Here is a 20,033-nt window from a genome sequence, read left to right on the forward strand (position 1 = left end):
GAGGAGAGGGTTGGGAAACCCTGTACAGGAGGGAATGGTAAGGGGATCCCTTTAAAACTATCTATCTTTTTAGTGTGACAGCATTATCAAACTTTATAGACTGATATAGATTCCTAAACAATCCTATATCTCTTACTGTAAAAAAAACTATGTTTTTGTGTAGGAATGATGAAACCGCTGATGCAGCCAGACCACCTGAACAGCCCAGGGTCCACCTCTGACGAGGGCTGCAACCCCAGCATGCATCACGAGAGGAGGGCCCCCTCCACCGAGCCCTACCCCGTTTGGAACCAAGATGGCTACCCCCCTCGCAGTTTCACCCCACCCTACCAGAGACAGCACGAGAGCTCAGACAGGAGCCAGCCAGACGACCGGATTGACAGGACCTGCTCCCAGCAGGACTTGTATGAAGAGAGGGGAAACGAGTGCCTAGACAACCCCTCTCACGACCTCTTGCATCCGGCCTACCACCAGAGCAGAGGCCCCGACAGGGACCACCACTCGCACAACCAAGGCCTGCTCTCCACAGCCCTGAGCCGGCCCCAGCAGCAGAACGCAGACGGCGGCTACCCCAAACAGGAGCCCAAAGACGGGCACCTGAAGGACAGCACTGACCACCGCGACGATGTCTTCGACACAGCCAAGGAAAAGGGCTTTGACTCAGATTTCTGGAGGCGAGATGGAGGCCAGAAGAAGGAAGGTGGTGTTGGTGTTCAGAACCAGTGGTTTAATCCTGGCACCACTACCTCCGCCAGCAGTGTAAGCCAGCCATCTGAGACCAGCGGTAGGACCCTGACCCGCAGGACCGGCCCCATTAAGAAGCCTGTGCTCAAGGCCCTCAAAGTGGAAGACAAGGAGAACGAGAAGCCCAAAGTGGAGCCCGGGGAGAAGGTAGTCCCTTACCGTCTGGAGAAAGAAGTGCTCACCAATGTATATGACCTGAAGAAAGACAACCAGCCCCTAGTAAGTAACAGACGCTCCGCCTCACCTGCTATCGAGAAGCAGCCAGAAGAGAAGCAACACCAACCACCAGCCCCTGCTAAAGTAGAGCAGCCATCCAGTCCCCACAGTGAGGATTTGCCCAAGGAGAGCAGCTGGGACAGCGGGAAGAGCCAGTCCTCTAGAGACGACCAGGAGAGCAGGGAGCCTGCCGCACCACGACGCAACAACTGGATCTTCGTCGATGAGGAGCAGGCCTTTGCCGGAGCCAGGGGAACGGGTAGAGGTCGAAGCCGTGGCGGCTTCAGGGAGTTCGGCTCCAGAGGAGACCGAGGTGGCCGGGGAGGCCGAGAGAACCCCAGAGGAAGCTACAACAATAACAGCAGGGACGCCATTGGAGCCCAGAGACCAGGCAGAGGCAGAGGACTGCCCAGGGACTTTGTCAAGTTGGAAGACCTGCAGAGGGGTAAGCCGAGGAGGCGCAACGTCAGTGAGACTCTGAGCGAGACCTCTGAGTACGAGGAGCTGCCCAAGCGGCGGCGCCAGAAGGGCTCTGAAAACGGAGAGGGTGTCTGCTACCCAGAGCAGGGAGAGACCAGGAAGGCTGACAGAGACTCGTGGAGGTCGAACAAGGTGTACACTGAAGACCAGGCGGCTAGCGACGGCCGAGACGACAAAGCCAAGGCCAGCAGCAGGGGCTTCGGCGGCCGCTCTCTGCCTCCCAGACTCGACACTGGCAGGGGCTACAACACCGGCCGGGGGTTCAACAACGGCTCCAGAGACACCTCCACCTGGAGGGGCCGGGGGACACAGTTTGGCAGCAGCGGTGGGCCCATGCAGGAGAACGGCTATGGCCCGGGCACCGAAACCTTCCCTAGAAGACCACCACCTGCAGAGCGCGAGCTCCTCAAATACACCCCCAAGTTTACCGGCTCTACCGGTTGCTTCATGGAGAATGGCACAGAGGACCGTGGCTTGGAGGGAGAGTACTACATAGACAATGACAACCCTGGACAACAGCAGTTGAGAAGACGGCGGCCGCCGCGCCAGGACAAGCCCCCGCGCTTCCGCCGACTACGCCAAGAGAGGGAGCCCGGCAGCGGCCAGTGGACCAGTGACGAGTATATCAACGGATCGGACGGATTCGCCAACCCCTGGCCGGGCCGCTCCAAGGAGGGAGGTAGAGAAGACGGCTGGCCCAGTGGCCACTACTCCGGAGGGGGAGGGAGGTCCGGTGGTCAGCATGGCCAGGCTGAAGACTGGGAGACTGGCTCGGAGAACAGCGACTTCAACGACTGGAGGGAGAAGCGAGGTGGAGGACAGCAGCAGCAGCAAGCCCACGGTGGAGATGTGCACTCAGACTCTGGCCACGGGGAGCTTGGCTCTGTGGAGAAGAGGGAGCTGGCCAAAAGAAGCTTCTCCAGCCAGCGCCCCCTGGTGGACCGGCAGAACAGGAAGGGAGAGCCGGCCCTACTGGAAGGGAACAAGATGACACGTTCCTCAGAGAACCCCAGCGCACTGCCCTCTTGCAACAGGAATGACGGCTGGCAGAACGGAGGGGCCTCCAACCATAGGAGGTGAGTACTGTGCTAACTTTGGCTTAAGCTAACTTAGTGCGAGAATGTTCAACAAAACTGTCGATATATCATTTTTTTTTTTTCAAAACATCCTCATGGCATCATGATATTATAGCTTCCACCCCAAGCAACACCCTTTAATGGGAACACCTGACTCATGGAATGTCTCTCCCTTTCTGCAGGAACAAAGAGGATTCAGGCCTAGTCTACTGTGTCGAGCAGTCTGAGGAGGGCCACAAGTCCAACGAACCCTCAGGGAAGAAGCTGGACAAGGAGCTGAGGACTCGGTCTGTGAAGGGAGACCTGGCTGAAACATTGTCTCAGTACGACCTCAACAGCTACCACAGTGAGTGCCAGGCACCAACCTCATAGTAAAGCACGGCTCAAATGTAACCAGGGTTCTCAAATTTGTGGCCCATGGACCAGATGCGGCCCACAGACTGATTTAATGTGCTCCATAGTTGTCTTTTTGTCAATTTTATTTTCATATTTCCTATCACAGTGTGTTGTAATGGCATAAGTGTATGTCTTCCAGTTGAGGGGGATGCTGGGTGTTCCAGTCCAGATGGGTTCCAGGACCTGTCCAAGAAACAGCAGCGCCGTCTTCCACAGGAAGATGACAGGAGGAGGAAGGAACATGGAGCTCCGGTAAATTGACAGAACATTAAAATAATCCCAAAACATTTAAATGCATCTGAAATAATGGGCACAAGGGCTTTGGGTGTCTTGAGAATAGACCCTGTATTGAGTAAAATCTAACTTTCAAATGGATTATTGCAAGTAGCAATACTTTAAATGTTTTTTCAGAAATATCTCAATTGTATAGTTGTACACGACTTTTTTATTTTACCTTTATTTAACTAGGCAAGTCAGTTGCTTTCAGTCACTTATTTTCAATGACAGCCTAGGAAAAGTGCTTTAACTGCCTTGTTCAGGGGCAGAACGACATATTTTTACCTTGTCAGCTCAAGGATTCGATCTTGCAACCTTTCGGTTACTAGTCCAACGCTCTAACCACTTGGCTACCTGCCGCCACTTGAGCAGCTATGTTGTACTTCATCTATGAAGAAATGTCTTCCTCTACCTCACACTGCAGGTGTCGGTGAAGAACAGACCGATCAACTCCAAGATGCCCCCACGGTTTGCCAAGAAGCAGGGTGGCATGACCATGGATCCGCCAGAGGAGGGCCTCTCTGCCAACAACCTGGGCACTGAGATCTGGGAGACCAACAGCTCCGGTAGGAGTAGGAGCAACACCCCTGTGCTCACAACTTATCTTCCACCCCATCTGATAACTGAGAGTAACTCAGTCTGTTGCCCATACTCTGCTTTTCTATCCAGATGAACATTGTGTTTTCAACTGTGTTAAAGAAAATCTTTGACTCCAGTGGTTCTTACATTATTTTCATACTCTTTAGCTTTGTCAGTCCAGTCATCTGGAGGAGACTCGTGGACCAAGCAGGTGTCTTATACTGGCAGTGAGCCCAACTCTGAGGACTCTGACGCGGGGCCTGAGCAGAGCAAGGAGCAGCACAAGCCCGGCCCCATCGGCAACGAGCGCTCGCTCAAGCACCGCAAGGGCTCGGAGGGTCTGGAGGGCGGGTCCATTACACCTGTCAATGGCGTGAACCTCCACGCGGACACGGTGCTGCCCGTGCCGCCCATAGAGTTTGGCGTTAGCGCCAAGGACTCTGACTTCAGCCTACCGCCCAGGTCCACCCCAGTGCCTGTGTCCAACCCTGTCACCAAGCTACAGGTCACCCTTGCCAGCAACGTGAGTACAAATACACTGAGTACTACCAGATTTCCATTGTCACCTCATAATTATATGGTGGGGTATTGAAAGGAGTCCTTGAAATTGCTTCACCATGAAGTGGCTTGATTAAATAAATATAAATTAGATGTAAAATGGACAAAAGATGTCATTGACTCGTTGTGTTAACTTCTGTCTGTGTGTAGCCGGCCCTGACCCAGGCCATCCCCATGCTGTGTAGAGACCACCTGCAGCCTGGCATCAACCTCAACCCCATCTCTTTCCCCAGCGCTGACCTCACACTCAAGGTACACCACCTCCACCACACTACCTCTTCACTTTCCACAAATCAATCTTGTTAGAGATTTAATTCTCAATAACCTACCTGGCTAAATGTCAGATCAGATAAACATTAGTAAACTCCAAAATGTTTTTTTGGTGTACTTTCACTAAACAGTTGCCTCCCTTCGGCCCTCTTCCTCAGATGGAGTCAGCCCGTAAGGCGTGGGAGAACTCCCAGTCTCTCCCTGAGCAGGGCTCTCCTGGTGGGGTTGCCGCTGGTGCCCAGCCCCCCCTGCACCGTAGGCTCCTCCAGTGGGGTCAGCTACAGCTCCTTTGGAGGGGTGCCCATGCCCGTGGCCTCTGTGGCGCCTTCAATGTCCATGCAGGGTAAAGGGACACTCAGACACATTAACAGACATTATTGGTATATTTGGCCAAGGACTATGCATTGTATGAAATCTACATCTGTGTGTTATTATTACAATTTTTTAAATAATGGTCCTTCTGTAGCTCAGTTGGTAGAGCATGGCGCTTGTAACGCCAGGGTAGTGGGTTCGATTCCCGGGACCACCCATACGTAGAATGTATGCACACATGACTGTAAGTCGCTTTGGATAAAAGCGTCTGCTAAATGGCATATGTTATTATATATTATTATTATTATTATATATTAAATAACATAATTGCATTTCCCTCTCTAGGTAACCATATCCCCCCCGCTGTATCTGGACGGCCATGTTTTTCCCAGCCAGCCTCGTCTGGTGCCCCCAACCATGACCCAGCAGCAGAGCTACCAACAGGTACTTCACTCACAAGTATAGGGTCTTACAGGATTTTTTTCCATTTTTCTTTTTAATAAAGAACACATTTATTGGGGGTTTTCTTTTTGGCAATAATCAACAAAACTACACTGTACAGCGGAATACCAACTGTAATATTATAAATCACTCCTTCCCATGTGTGCACGCAGGCAGCTGCCCAGCAGATCCCCATCTCCCTGCACACCTCTCTGCAGGCCCAGGCCCAGCTTGGTCTCCGGGGGGGCCTGCCCGTCTCACAGTCCCAGGAGATGTTCAACTCCATTCCCTCCTTCAGGTCCCAGGTATACATGCACCCCAATCTGTCCCAGCCCAGCCCCATGGTGCTGTCAGGTGGTGGCCCCCTCAAGGGGCCCTACTCGGCATTCCCGGGCATGCAGCCGTCAGATATGGTCAAGCCCCAGTCTGGCTCCCACTACCAGCCAATGAATGGCAGCCAGGCCATGGTCTATGACGGCCAGATGAACCAGGGCCCTGGCATGGGCTCCTCCCAGCTCATGGACTCCCAGCTCATCCAGGTAAGGGGAGCCACTCTGTGGCACACTTGTGTTAGTTTGAAGGAAAACAGTTAGTTTGGCTTTTAATGGAAACATACTCTCATAATTCAATGTTTCAAAGTCCGATGCATTGATCACCCCTCTCTCTCCCCAGGTGACCATGCCTTTGCCGGGTTCTCAGCTGCGTTATGGCTCTGCCCAGCAGCACCTCATCCTGCCCCAGTCCATCCAGCTCCAGCAGGGCCAGAACCTATCTGTGGGAGCTGCCCGCAGAATGCTCCCCCCTGGCTCCCAGCCCCCAGTCATGACCGGCAGCAGAGAGGTGAGAGCCAGAGACCCACCAAGTGTCCCTTCCAACAATGATACAGCCCAACTACCTTGATTGGTCAATGTTAGCTTTAGGTTGGATTTGGAAACATTTCATGTATAAACAGAAAAAAATGCACATTGAATTAAGTGTAACCCATCCCTTTGAAATAGAGGGGAAAGTTCACCTAAATCACAATTACTTGAATGTTTTCGCAGAATTTCCCAATCTCTACTGGTCCATATACTACTTACAAGGTAAGGAAAAACGGTATGAGTAAATTTGTCACTTGGGTGAACTATGACGTTACTGCCACAACATTTAATAGATGGAATTGAGAAGTTCTTACATGGATGGATGTTTGTTTGTTTATCCTCTAGACCTCCCAGATGGAAATGAAAGGTTTCCAGTTCTCTGACAAGCCCAATCACTCCCAGGGCATGCCCGGAGGATACAACAGGTGAGCTGGAACAGCTAAATGTCACACGGAAGCTGTTAGACTGCAACACGCCTACTCTTTAGTTTGTATCCTTATAAACACGTGTTCATGTTATTGTAACATGGCAAAGGATTCTACATGGTTCGCTTCCAGTAACATTTTTAGACTTAGAAATGGACATAATATCTGCCTATGCTTTTTGTTTTCTTCTAGTTAGTTCAAAAGTTAATTTAAGAAACATTTAGTGATCATATAATGGCATTCAAGTGACTTTTAAATAATGTTATTGAAAGGTAATGGTAAATCTATCTCTGTCCCTCTCTCCCCTCAGACCAGGGTCTGCCAGCCCCAGTGGGAAGCCGTCTGGCCCCGTGCCTGGACATTACACCCAGCAGGTATGACCCAACACATAGTCATACACACATTAGGTACTTACACACACAATGGTCGCACTAGTTATTGTTCACACTCTACAATCAATCAAGGTCCTCCAGAGCACTTCACACACTTTCATATGAACAAACACAATTTTACAGGCACTGCACACTGCTCTGACACTAGCAGGCATGACACACACACACACAAACGGTCATGACTCAAACAATCCCAGCTGCTTATACACACACACTCATATAGCCTCCCCCTTCCATTTCATTGGAAACAGAAGACGACCTCCATGCAGGCTGTTCAGCAACGAGGCTGGGCCTGCAGTGGCCCTGGCCTGACCTGTAGTTGCTGCTACAGAGACCCGGCCACCGGCTGGTTTGAGGCCCCGCTGTGCCCCCTCCACGGCAAGGTTATAGAAACCTCACACTCAATCATTCTGCTTGTTTAAATCACTGATGTTGTTGCACCATTTTAAATGACTGATCAGTGTTGTCATGCAGCTACCTTGAACTGCTATCACACAATGGTAAAACGGCCACTCAAGACCTTGAGGTACTTTTGAGTCATGAGCATAAAACAATATTATTAAATATAATTTTGGTATTCTTTCTGTGGAAAATATTTGCGGCCTTGCACAAGTCTCCACTACCCCCAAGGTTTGCCTAAAGATAACCATGCAGATATACTGACCCATGTTGCCATGCTAACAGTGTGTGTATTTCCCTGCCTGCCGCCTCTGCCCTCTAGGTCCCTCCTCCTCAGGGCAGCATGGTTATGCACATGCGTCCCCCCACCACCGGCCCCTTCCCCACCCCCATCCAGAGACCTGTCATGCAGGTCAACAAGACCGTCATCATCCGCTCCCCCTTATCCCAACCCTGGGCGCGAACCCCCCACTCCACCCCCTTGGCCCCGAGCCCTCCGTCAAAGGGCCGGAGGATGGCATGAAGGTGAGCCATCCACTGTAAATACAGGTAATTTGATTTGAATCCATTTGTTTTTTGTTTTTCTCCAATCCAAAGTGCAAATGTATGTAGTAAGAGCCAAATGTGGAGAGTTTGGTCCTTGCTGTTTATGTCAGATTGTAGGTTTCTGTGGATTATCACTTAAACATAATTTGATTGGTTAAAAGGGTGTCATGTGACTTCAATCGCCACTGGCAGCACCTCAACTCTCCTCCATGTTCGTTGCCAAGTGACTAGTAGTTTTCCAAGTTAGCCTGAACTCTCTTTATAGATGGCTTTGAATGAACTCTGGATGTACTGCTATGAACTATTGTAGTTATTAATGACCATATTATATTGAGTCATAACCAGTAATGTGGTGCCTGAAGGATGATTTCTCTCATTACAAGATGAATTTGTCATTGAGCTTACCTGGGGAACTGCTTTTGACTGAATGGTGCTCATAGACAGACAGCCTAATCATGTAGGCACATGCTTGCTGGTACATAATAGCATTTACTGGCATATGCGTTGTTTGGTTTTCTGGATTTATAGTTGGCAGAAGACATCAAAATATATATGTTTCAGTGCGTAATACTTGTTGCTAACAATACATTGGACTGATGCTTGATAATAGCTTTTTTTTTATGGTGTCCAATTTTTGCTATTAGACTGTTTTTAAAACAATGTTTTAACTATTTCCTTTGATATGGCCTAAAAATCATATCAAATAAAAGGCACACTTATGGGCGATTCGTGATATGTATCTTTTCCCCCCCTCTCTAAGCTTTGTTGTACAACTAAAGGTCAATACACTTCATTTCAAGTAGTGTAATGTATATTTATACCTAGGCTAAATATAAACAGTCCACAACGATAAGACCCACTACTAATTACATTATTTTATCAAAATAGTTTAACCTGCCTTTTTGCAATAATCACATCTGGCTGTCATGTCAATCTATGAGAATGCAATTTTTGTTATACATTTTAACAGAACCGTGCACTTCCACTAATAATGACCAACTTCTTGTAGCAGGTGATTGCATTATAGAAAATCAACACAATCTCTCAACCCACGTGTTCGTGAGAAGTCAGCTAATCTTTATATTTGAAGTCTAGCGAACTTGGATATATTTGCTAGGTATCAAGGTAGAACAGTTGAACTGTTATGAACACAGCATTCTGTCCGTTTCCACCTGTTTGAACAGCATGCTAGCCTGTCCACTTTGTTTAGATATTGAAATCAAGTTGTCTAGCTGGATAAGATGCTTATTTCTCAGAATGTGAACGAGTTGACAATTCCTTGTATAAATGCCTCTTTATGCACATTGCAAATGTATAAAACACAGACTAGACTGCTAGCACAACACTCTGGCTAAAATGCTGCTAGCGGTACATAGTACTGTAATGCCGTGCACGACAAACTGAGCATTTAATTTTCCAGAATGAATGTTAATTGATACCGGTACTCCCGTTTTAGTAGGGTCTGCTCTGCGCTCAATTTTGAGAATTCAGACATAAACATTTTACGTTTTCCAGTCAAATGTCTGTTTCGGTGTCCATATGACTGATTCTGTTGGACCAAACCTCAAATGCAAATAGAGTTGAAACTGTCAGAGGGAGAAGTGGTCTTTCATCCTTGTTGTGAGTGGCAGGGGCGGGACTGTGTGTGTGTGTGTGAGAACTGGGAAAGGTACATAGCACAGAAGGAGTGATGTAGACCACACCAAAAAGACATGAGAACAAACTCATCAAAACTAAATTATAAAAAAGGTAATATTTGTGGTACTGGCCTTTGAACATTCATTTGAATTAATTTGATATAGCCACTGCCCTACTTGTAACAGTGTTTTGTTGCCCATTTGGAAACCATATGAAATGTTAACCTTGAATTTCTTGTGTGTGTTCGAGTAAAGCCCTGTGGGATAGGCGCCAGCTGGTGGGTGAGGGGAAGGCACTGCCGGGGGGCCTGATGACCAGCAACCTTCAGGAGCCCCTTCCCGGCTGGCAGGGCAAACCAGCACCATGCACCAGAGTCATCAAAGTAGAAGAGGGCAAGGCATAGCAACGGACCTTAAACCTCTTTTTAACCTTCACAAAACCTGCTTCTGGAAGACGCAAACCCCTGCCTCCTCCCTCGGCCCATCGCTCAGCCTTCTCTCACAAAACCCCAGGTCGGCGCCAGACTGAAGGGCAGGCATACTGTATCAACTCCCAGAAACTGACACCAACTTTCAGAACCGGACATTATTATTAATTATTATTAAACACCACATATAGAGATATATAAATATATATAAATATATACATAGACAATAGTTTTGGACACTCTTCTAAGCAGACTCTTCAAGGTCGTCTTTATTTATTAATGTTAATGTCCATTTTGAGAGAAGGATAATGGTAACAAAAAAGAGAATAGAAATTCACGTTTTCTGTGTTGCTCGCCATCAGAGTCCGAAAAAGGAAACGGCCAGCTCCTGCAGATAGTTCACTGTCGTAATTCACCCCTTTTTTGCCAAACTGTACTTACCTTTTTGGTCTGTAGCCTTGTAGATGAGGCAGACACTTGACATGTCACCACAACAAAGCAAATCTATAATTGTTTTTAAAAATGAATTGCAGAGCGGCCCCACCCAACTCTTTGTCATTTTTCGCTGATAACTGTGGAGTTTTTTATTCTTTTTTTTGTCGTCATCTCCTATTTGCTCTATTCAAGGACTCCTTTTATTCAATAAAAATCCTTCAAACCCAGGTTTGAGGACATTGTGTGTAGACGTGGAAAGGCGTGACCTGGGGTGTGTCACCCTCCCAGGGTACTTCCCACAGCACGTGAACTGTGACAAAACTGCTTAGATTGATAGAAAATGTTTCTGTTTTTTTTAAAGGCAGTTTTTTTGCTTTTATGTGACTCTCGCCTTTATGTATTTCCTATTTTTAGAGAAATCATGTTGCCTCATTTGAAGCTTCCCTGGCTTTGATGCAGTGTGTGCATGTGATGTGCTGAACATGGGTTAATCGCAGGGCCTGATCCAGGATTCCGTCACAACATTTCAAAAGGCTCTGAAGTCAGTGGACATGTGCCGCTGCAGTGTGTGTGTGGTTTTGATCAACCAAGCTGGCAAAAAATGTGGAGTTATTCTTTAGTATTGGGGAGTGAGGGTGGGCTTCATTGACTTACTGTACGGTCCCAATAGCTGATTCAAATTCTTTCTATCGCTATCCATTTGGTTGTAATGAGTTGAAATCTGAATCACATCTGATACATGTCAAGTGATTTTATATCCCTCTCCTGGAGTATTTTTGCTTTTTCTCCTAGAGCTATTATAAACACTTCTCTGTATTGTGTTTTTTTTTAGTTAACACAACTCGATGGAAAGATGGAGGTTAGTGAAGAAATTAGTAGGCATACCTCCCTAGTGAACGTTCAGCACCATGTAAAGTCTCCGGGTAATAAAAGCAACCTAACTAGAACTCTCAATCAGGGTCCAAATATCTATTTCTATGTTACAATTTGATGATAATGGAGGGGGATTAGATGCTTGATGAATTAATGTACTATCTTTGTGAAAAAAAAAAAGTGTGAACATTGCAGTTGCTTTGGGCTCTCAGAAGGAATATTAAAGCATTTATTTTTTGTTTGAAAAATGTGATCAGTTTGCATATTTTTTTTTGTCACATTTTGAAAGTCATTTACTATTCCAATGTCATAAAGGTTTAGAAATGTTATTGCTTATTATAATGCTCCATGACACTACAAAATGTTCACTCATCTTTGTCACTGATGTCTGTACATTATGCATACCTGTTCATTATATTCCGAGTTGTGGTCAGTCGGGGAGGGTGGGAGTCAAACATGTTTGATTTATATATTGTATCACTAATAAAATGATAAATGTTTAAAAGGTCACTTATGTTCTCACAGGGTGGACTGCTTTAACTTGTGGATTGGCTTATTGGACATTGTGATGGCTTTCCTGCTTTTTGCAGTGACAGGACCCTGTCAGTTTTTGGACAGGGAAAAGGTGGACACTGAAACCTCATACACACCTGAGAAACTGCATTTGGTTTCCGTGCTCGACTTCTATTACTGTACCAAGATATCGCCATGACGCTTTTTTTTTTTTTTTTTTTAAGAGTCATATTTGATTTGTCAGAGGACCAGTGCACTCTGGCACAGATCCAACAGTATCCTTCCTGATATGTGATCATATTTGCCCTTTCCTTGTTGAGCTTGAGAGAGAAATAAAGCCGTTGTGCTTTTTCAAAACCGTTGTCCTTTTTTAATGTGTTTTGTGTTCAAGGCTGTCAGTTGGATAAAGGTATTAGAATATTTTGTAGTAATAAAATGTACCAAACCTGTGCGGCTGCAACAGCAATATAAACGGGTTATCGTGCCTATCGTATCAAATAACCGACATGTGGTGGTTTTTACCTGCGGAAAAATAAGCCAAGTGAATGCCATTACGTCATAAGTGTCGAATTCCACGAATTTTTGTCAAGACAAAGGGGGCTTTCTACACTGCAGAGAATTGTTCAGCACTTGCACTCTAAACAGGACATATCAGGACATCTTGACGGAATAAATCAAGTAGAAGGTAAACATTTGAACTCAAACTTTGTACGTCAAGTTGTAGATACATAAGGTGGTCTAGAAAGTTGTCAACTGATGACGGTAAGTTACGTTTGAAAACTTTTGTCGTGCAACGCACGTCTCAAAGTGAGCTATCGGTCACTTTACGTTGCTTGTACAAAGTGTATTGATGTACTGCATTATAAATGGGGTAAATATATTTACATTTTATGGGGAATAAAGTTGAATGTCACGAATGTGTCTATGTTCTAAAACACTCGCGAATTTCGAACACTTTTGAACGTGGCAGTCGGCCCTTTATCGTCCCGGGAGAATGTACCCCAAACGGCCGGCAGATAGCAATAATGAGTCATTTAATTTTACAGTCCAAAGAACATGCATGCATGCAGCCGGCTATACACACTTTTCCCCGTGGACGAGTTCGTACATAAAACATTCAAGCTGCAAAGGCGTCGATTTCCTCCTTAACTAGCTGTAACGGCGAGAAGGCGGGGGAAATATGCATACTTTCTTTATGAAACACAATTTTCCACCACCACTCTAGAGTGGCTAATGCTCATTTCTAATGTTAACGCCCAGCGTTCAACCAGGGCAAAGATATGGATATAACGATTAGATACTTACTTGTATTGTCTCCATCCTAACAATGGATTTTGAAATCCCGTCTTGTCTTTGGATTGGTAGATAAGTATCATTATTTTAATACTTTTTAAAAAGATGAGGGGTTGCGTTAATCGCCTGTATTTAATGGAGAGTTAGATGCTATGCTAGCCTAATACATATACATAGACTGTCTCGAATTTCAACAGGGACAACTGCGATATAAAGTGTTTTTTCTCAGTCAGGTGCATCACACATATCACTCATAAAAACCTACGCATTACAAAACGTGTATTAAATAAGCATCACAAATCAAAATAGCAGTTCATGTTCATCTTGACTCAGTTTGACACTGTCTCATTGCCCCCATACAAAAACCTTGTCAATTGCTTTATAGGCTGACTACACCGATGCAAGCATTGCAAAATAAATTTAGAAATCTATGTTATTCAATTATTGCTCGCACACGCCAACGAATGTCTAGCGCTAAGGGCTAAAATAGAACTCCTTTCTATTTCTGAGGCAAGTCCTGCCTCTCCCATCTCCTCATTGGTTTGTAGAAGCAGGTACGTGCCATCTCCTCAGGGTGATTGAAAGACAATGTTTTGCCGGTTGTCGTGGTAATACTATGAAAGTGTGCCAATCACTACATAAGTTCAAAGATGAAAAGCCGGGAAGGAGGAGAGATGACTAGAAACTATTTGGTTGGCCGTTTTATGTGTGGATTTAGAGGACCTTGTGCATTTCAGGTAATATAACAACTCAATGTTTATATCCCAGGGCAATTAGCTAGCAACAGCAAGGTAGCTAAATAGGACAAATTAGCTAGCAAGTGGAAGCTACAGTGCCTTGCGAAAGTATTCGGCCCCCTTGAACTTTGCGACCTTTTGCCACATTTCAGGCTTCAAACATAAAGATATAAAACTGTCTTTTTTTGTGAAGAATCAACAACAAATGGGACACAATCATGAAGTGGAACGACATTTATTGGATATTTCAAACTTTTTTATTGGGCGTGCAAAATTATTCAGCCCCCTTAAGTTAATACTTTGTAGCGCCACCTTTTGCTGCAATTACAGCTGTAAGTCGCAGTTTTGCACATCGAGAGACTGAAGTTTTTCCCATTCCTCCTTGCAAAACAGCTCGAGCTCAGTGAGGTTGGATGGAGAGCATTTGTTAACAGCAGTTTTCAGTTCTTTCCACAGATTCTCGATTGGATTCAGGTCTGGACTTTGACTTGGCCTTTCTAACACCTGGATATGTTTATTTTTGAACCATTCCATTGTAGATTTAGCTTTATGTTTTGGATCATTGTCTTGTTGGAAGACAAATCTCCGTCCCAGTCTCAGGTCTTTTGCAGACTCCATCAGGTTTTCTTCCAGAATGGTCCTGTATTTGGCTCCATCCATCTTCCCATCAATTTTAACCATCTTCCCTGTCCCTGCTGAAGAAAAGCATGCCCAAACCATGATGCTGCCACCACCATGTTTGACAGTGGGGATGGTGTGTTCAGGGTGATGAGCTGTGTTGCTTTTACGCCAAACATAACATTTTGCATTGTTGCCTCCCACCTCAGCTGTAGATCTCTGCAGTTCATCCAGAGTGATCATGGGCCTCTTGGCTGCATCTCTGATCAGTCTTCTCCTTGTATGTGCTGAAAGTTTAGAGGGACGGCCAGGTCTTGGTAGATTTGCAGTGGTCTGATACTCCTTCCATCTCAATATTATTGCTTGCACAGTGCTCCTTGGGATGTTTAAAGCTTGGGAAATATTTTTGTATCCAAATCCGGCTTTAAACTTCTTCACAACAGTATCTCGGACCTGCCTGGTGTGTTCCTTGTTCTTCATGATGCTCTCTGCGCTTTTAACGGACCTCTGAGACTATCACAGTGCAGGTGCATTTTTCGGAGACTTGATTACACACAGGTGGATTGTATTTATCATCATTAGTCATTTATGTCAACATTGGATCATTCAGAGATCCTCACTGAACTTCTGGAGAGAGTTTACTGCACTGAAAGTAAAGGGGCTGAATAATTTTGCACGTCCAATTTTTCAGTTTTTGATTTGTTAAAAAAGTTTGAAATATCCAATAAATGTGGTTCCACTTCATGATTGTGTCCCACTTGTTGTTGATTCTTCACAAAAAAATACAGTTTTATATCTTTATGTTTGAAGCCTGAAATGTGGCAAAGGGTCGCAAAGTTCAAGGGGGCCGAATACTTTCGCAAGGCACTGTAAGTAGCTAAATTGCCATACATGTTTAATGCTTTTCAATCTGTCCCCAAATTAATGTAATTGGTTCAGAGTTTGTTTTGATATTTTAACCTACGTGTCGTGATCGCATTTGGTATAGGGGGACAAAATAAATTTATCCACGATAGCGCACAATGGCGCACTCGCGCAGCTGGTTTGGGTTCCGTGTAATAGTTAAGGATGTATTTAGCATAGGCAGCTCGCTTCGCCTCCCTCTCTCTCTCCGTGCATTCCCTTTGGATGGTAAAATAAATTGAATCAATATCGGCATCTGCTGGCTGTGGGCTAGGGAAATGATTTGGCTAGGGAGAATCAAGTAGACTGTCTTCACAAGGAGCCAAACGGGGGGGCTAACTTGAACTTCCAATAATAAATGCTAATTTTCATTGCAAACATTTTTGCTATGTTGGAGTAATGATTACACACCGGGCAAGCATTCCTGTGCCATAAAGGTCCAGACATCTTGGCAGATATAGTTCCCTACTCTTGAGAAGCCGGAGCAGGGCTAGAACCAACTACCTTGCTGTCAAAGGACAAATGCAATAATTCCTTTGCTATAAAGGTTCAGTGGCCTCATTAATAACCGCTGCATACATTTCACACTAAATATCTGCATACGCCATTTCTGAAAAGACTCCGCACGTACAAAAATATTGAGATTTCTCTACTTGGCACACGCCATACACACCCATGTTTCCCGTTGTAAATCAGACCCGTCCTGAAACTGCATGTGTGATCAAGCAATAAAACTCAACCTGAAAACACCCATCATTCACCTTTTATTGTGATATATGTATGTGACCAATAAAAGGTTGTTTAATAACACCCTTATTTGCTTTATACTTTGGAAGTATTGGAATAAGGACGTTTCTAAAAAAAAAACGTCCTGGCAAACTTGATCAAATGTCTCTGGAGGTGTTGGCAGTACTTTTTAAATTTTTACAGTGACATTGGCTGTATCTGACAGTTTCTGAAAGAAATTGTTTGAATTAAATCATTTCAATTAAATCATGTTTTTATGTTGGCCACTGGGCACAGACGTCAATTCAACGTCTATTTCACGTTGCTTCAACGTAATTTAATTGAAGTGACGTGTAAACAACGTTGATTTATTATCTAAATGTTGAAAGTGTGTGGGCGATGGAGAGAAACAAAATGGTGCAGTTTGAGGCCATGTGGTGGAGAGTGATGCGGGCGCCGGAGATGGGGTTGTGAGCAGGTGGGTCTGGGAAGGTGTGATGTCGTTGATGTTTGTGTGTATGTGCGTTTTTTGTATTTTTTGAGGAACAACAAATATATACCTCCCCAAAAAATTGAGTAGGCCTGTAGGCTACTTGGACAGTATGAAACCATCAGTCAGAAAATGGGAGAAACTTATTCTGCAATTTATGGGAAGCTAAGCACATTCTCACATCAAGTTAAATTTTTAAGTTACATTCATAAAGTTACAAAAGTTACATTCATTACATTCATAAATGCCAACTTTTGCATGGCCTGGCGCACCCACATTTTGTGTTATATTTTGTACATACAGTGCCTTCAGAAAGTATTCACACCCCCTGACCTTTTTCACATTTTGTTGTGTTACAGCCTGAATTTAAAACGGATGAAATTTAGATATTTTTTTTGTCAATACCCCATAATGTCAAAGTGGAATTCTGTTTTCAATTGTTTTTACAAATTAAATAAAAATGAAAAGCTAAAATGTCTTGAGTCAATAACTATTCAACTCCTTTGTTATGGCAAGCCTAAATAAGTTCAGGAGTAGATATTTGCTTAACAAGTAACATAATATGTCGAATGGACTCACACTGTGTGCAATAATAGTATTTAACATCATTTTTTATGACTACCTCAACACTGTACCCCACACATACAATTATCTGAAGGTCCCACAGTCGAGCAATGAATTTCAAACACAGATTTATTTTACCTTCATTTAACTAGGCAAGTCAGTTAAGAACAAATTCTTATTTTCAATGACGGCCAGTGGGTTAACTGCCTTGTTCAGGGGCAGAACGACAGATTTGTACCTTGTCAGCTCGGGGATTTGAACTTGCAACCTTTCGGTTACTAGTCCAACGCTCTAACCACTAGCCTACAAAAAAAAAAAAAGCATACATTGAATATCACTTTGAGCATAGTGAAGTTATTAGTTACACTTTGGATGGTGTATCAATACACCCAGTCATTACAAAGATACAGGCGTCTTTCCTAACTCAGTTGCCGGAGAGGAAGGAAACCTCTCAGGGATTTCACCATGAGGCCGAGTTACAATTTTGACTCAAATCGGCTTGAAAATCTAAGGCATGACCTGAAAAGGGTTGTCCAGCAATGATCAACAACCAATTTGACAGAGCTTGAAGAATGGGCAAATGTTTCACAATCTAGGTGTGGAAAGCTCTTAGAGACGTATTACCCAGAAAGATTCACAGCTGTCATTGGCTGCCAAATGTGCTTTTACAAAGTATTGACTCAAGGGTGTGAAAACCTATGTCAATAAGAGATGTGTATTTTAATTGTCAATAAATGTCTAAAAACAGGTTGGTTTTGTGTGTGTGTATCTGTAACACAACAAAATGTGGAATAAGTCAAGGGTTAGGAATCTTTCTGAAGCCACTGTACGTGTATGCACGGTTTATAAATGAGGCTCCAGACCACTTGGCAGAGGCAGTAGTACATTTGTAGGGTCCAGGGAGTCAACACTCATGATGGAATTTGATACGTGTCTTCATTATATTTTGTTGTGCTTTGTCTCAGGATGTCAGGTAGAGCAGTCAGGCCAGACGAAGGTCTGATGATGATGCAGGAGCTTGAAGACCGTCTGAAGGAGCAGATTGATAAACTAGAGCACGTCCGCCTCTCTGCTACTGAGCTCAAAGACAACCTTTCTGGGGTTTGTTTGCACTATTTATTCTCTCACTCAACTACTATAGCCTATAGGCCTATTTCTCCCTTTTCTTATCTGAAAACTGATCCACTACATACAGTGCATTCAGGAAGTATTCAGACCCCTTGAATTTTTTCACATTTTGTTACGTTACAGCCTTAATCTAAAATGCATTAAATATTTGTTTCATCAATCTACACAAAATACCCCATAATGTCAAAGTGAAAACAGGTTTTTAGACATTTCTGGAAATGGATTAAAAATATTTTTAAAATACCTTATTTACGTTAGAATTCAGACCCTTTGCTATGAGAAGAATGCAGAGAAGAATGGGAGAAACTCCCCAAATACAGGTGTGCCAAGCTTGTAGCGTCATACCCAAGAAGACTGTAATCGCTGCCAAAAGTGCTTCAACAAAATACTGTGTATGCTGAATGCTAATGTAAAATTTCACTTGTAATATTTTATTATTATTATTATTTGTTTTACTAGGCAAGTCCGTTAAGAAAAAATTCTTATTTTCAATGACGGCCTAGGAACAGTGGGTAACTGCCTGTTCAGGGGCAGAACGACAGATTTGTACCTTGTCAGCTCGGGGATTTGAACCTGCAACAATTTGTAAGTCGCTCTGGATAAGAGCGTCTGCTAAATGACTTAAATGTAAATGTAAATGTAAACCTTCCGGTTACTAGTCCAACACTCTAACCACTAGGCTACCCTGCCGCCCCAATAAACTTGCAAAAAATTCTAAACCTGTTTTTGCTTTGTCATTATGGGTTATTGTGTGTAGATTGACAAGAAAAATACAACAATTTAATCCATTTGAGAATAAGGCTGTCATGTAACAAAATGTGGAAAAAGTCAAATGGTCTGAATACTTTCCGAATGCACTGTACCTGTCCATGGAAGTCCCATTGAGCTCAGAGTGGGATTTATACTGAACTATGACTGTTTCTGTTTCTACACCATTGCAGATCAATGGTGATCTGAACCAATCTATTGCTGACCATCTGGACTGGCTGGGTCAGCTGTCAGAGCGAGTGGAGACCCTTCAGATGAACACATCCGTCTTTGTTCAGGTGAGAGACAGGAGACATGGTGAAGGGACAGTTTTAACTGACAACTGCTTCTGTCTGTGTTAAGAAGAGGTGCATGGATTTCTAAAATAGCATGGCTTTTGTGTGTAGATGAACCCGAAGCCTCGTACCTGGGGAGGGAAGCAGGGCTCCAGGCACGCTCCACGCTGGGGCCGACTCCACAGTCTGGCTGATGATGCCCAGTCTGAGTATGGCTGGTCCCCTATCCGCACACGACGCAACAGCGACGCTGCCTCCGAGATGTCCTGTGCCTGGTGACCTGGTAGCTCAGATGGATCAGTTGGTTGGACTTGGATCAGGGTTCTGGCAATACCAGGGTTGTGTGTTTGAATTGCGTGGGACACGTACTACACTGACTGTGTTAACTGCAAGTTGCTTTGGATAAATTAGTCTGCTAAAATACCATACTAAAAGACATGATTACAACAAACTAACTAAGCTGCACACAAACATACATTTTGTATTATTTCAGTGCCACAATATTAATCGCTATCCACTCACATTGCTGTAATTGTATCGAATAGTTGAACATTTCACTGCAGTTTGTTGGCAGTTTATTTGAGAAATTGACTTGTAATTATGCAATATAGTTATTGTTTGTATTTTGTGTTCTTCTGTGGTGCTTTTCTGTCTCTTGTAAAATGTTTGTTGATA

At 44.4% G+C, this 20,033-nt stretch overlaps 1 protein-coding gene across 1 annotated transcript in view; it reads left to right on the forward strand.

Moving 5' to 3' along the window:
* Window positions 1-12,218, forward strand: part of LOC124007256 (protein PRRC2B-like) — a 45,693-nt gene extending 33,475 nt beyond the window's left edge. Inside the window, 18 exon segments of the mRNA XM_046317687.1 lie at window positions 164-2,516; window positions 2,699-2,862; window positions 3,052-3,164; window positions 3,613-3,754; window positions 3,935-4,290; window positions 4,476-4,577; window positions 4,754-4,837; window positions 4,839-4,938; window positions 5,253-5,263; window positions 5,265-5,351; window positions 5,522-5,887; window positions 6,021-6,188; window positions 6,392-6,430; window positions 6,554-6,633; window positions 6,944-7,007; window positions 7,277-7,408; window positions 7,747-7,973; window positions 9,863-12,218. Of these exon segments, the coding sequence (XP_046173643.1) occupies window positions 164-2,516; window positions 2,699-2,862; window positions 3,052-3,164; window positions 3,613-3,754; window positions 3,935-4,290; window positions 4,476-4,577; window positions 4,754-4,837; window positions 4,839-4,938; window positions 5,253-5,263; window positions 5,265-5,351; window positions 5,522-5,887; window positions 6,021-6,188; window positions 6,392-6,430; window positions 6,554-6,633; window positions 6,944-7,007; window positions 7,277-7,408; window positions 7,747-7,947 (4,562 nt within the window). The 3' untranslated portion in view covers window positions 7,948-7,973; window positions 9,863-12,218.
* Window positions 12,219-20,033: the final 7,815 nt, after the last annotated feature.

Source organism: Oncorhynchus gorbuscha, linkage group LG20 (assembly GCF_021184085.1).
Source record: "Oncorhynchus gorbuscha isolate QuinsamMale2020 ecotype Even-year linkage group LG20, OgorEven_v1.0, whole genome shotgun sequence".
Taxonomy (NCBI): Eukaryota; Metazoa; Chordata; class Actinopteri; order Salmoniformes; family Salmonidae; genus Oncorhynchus; species Oncorhynchus gorbuscha.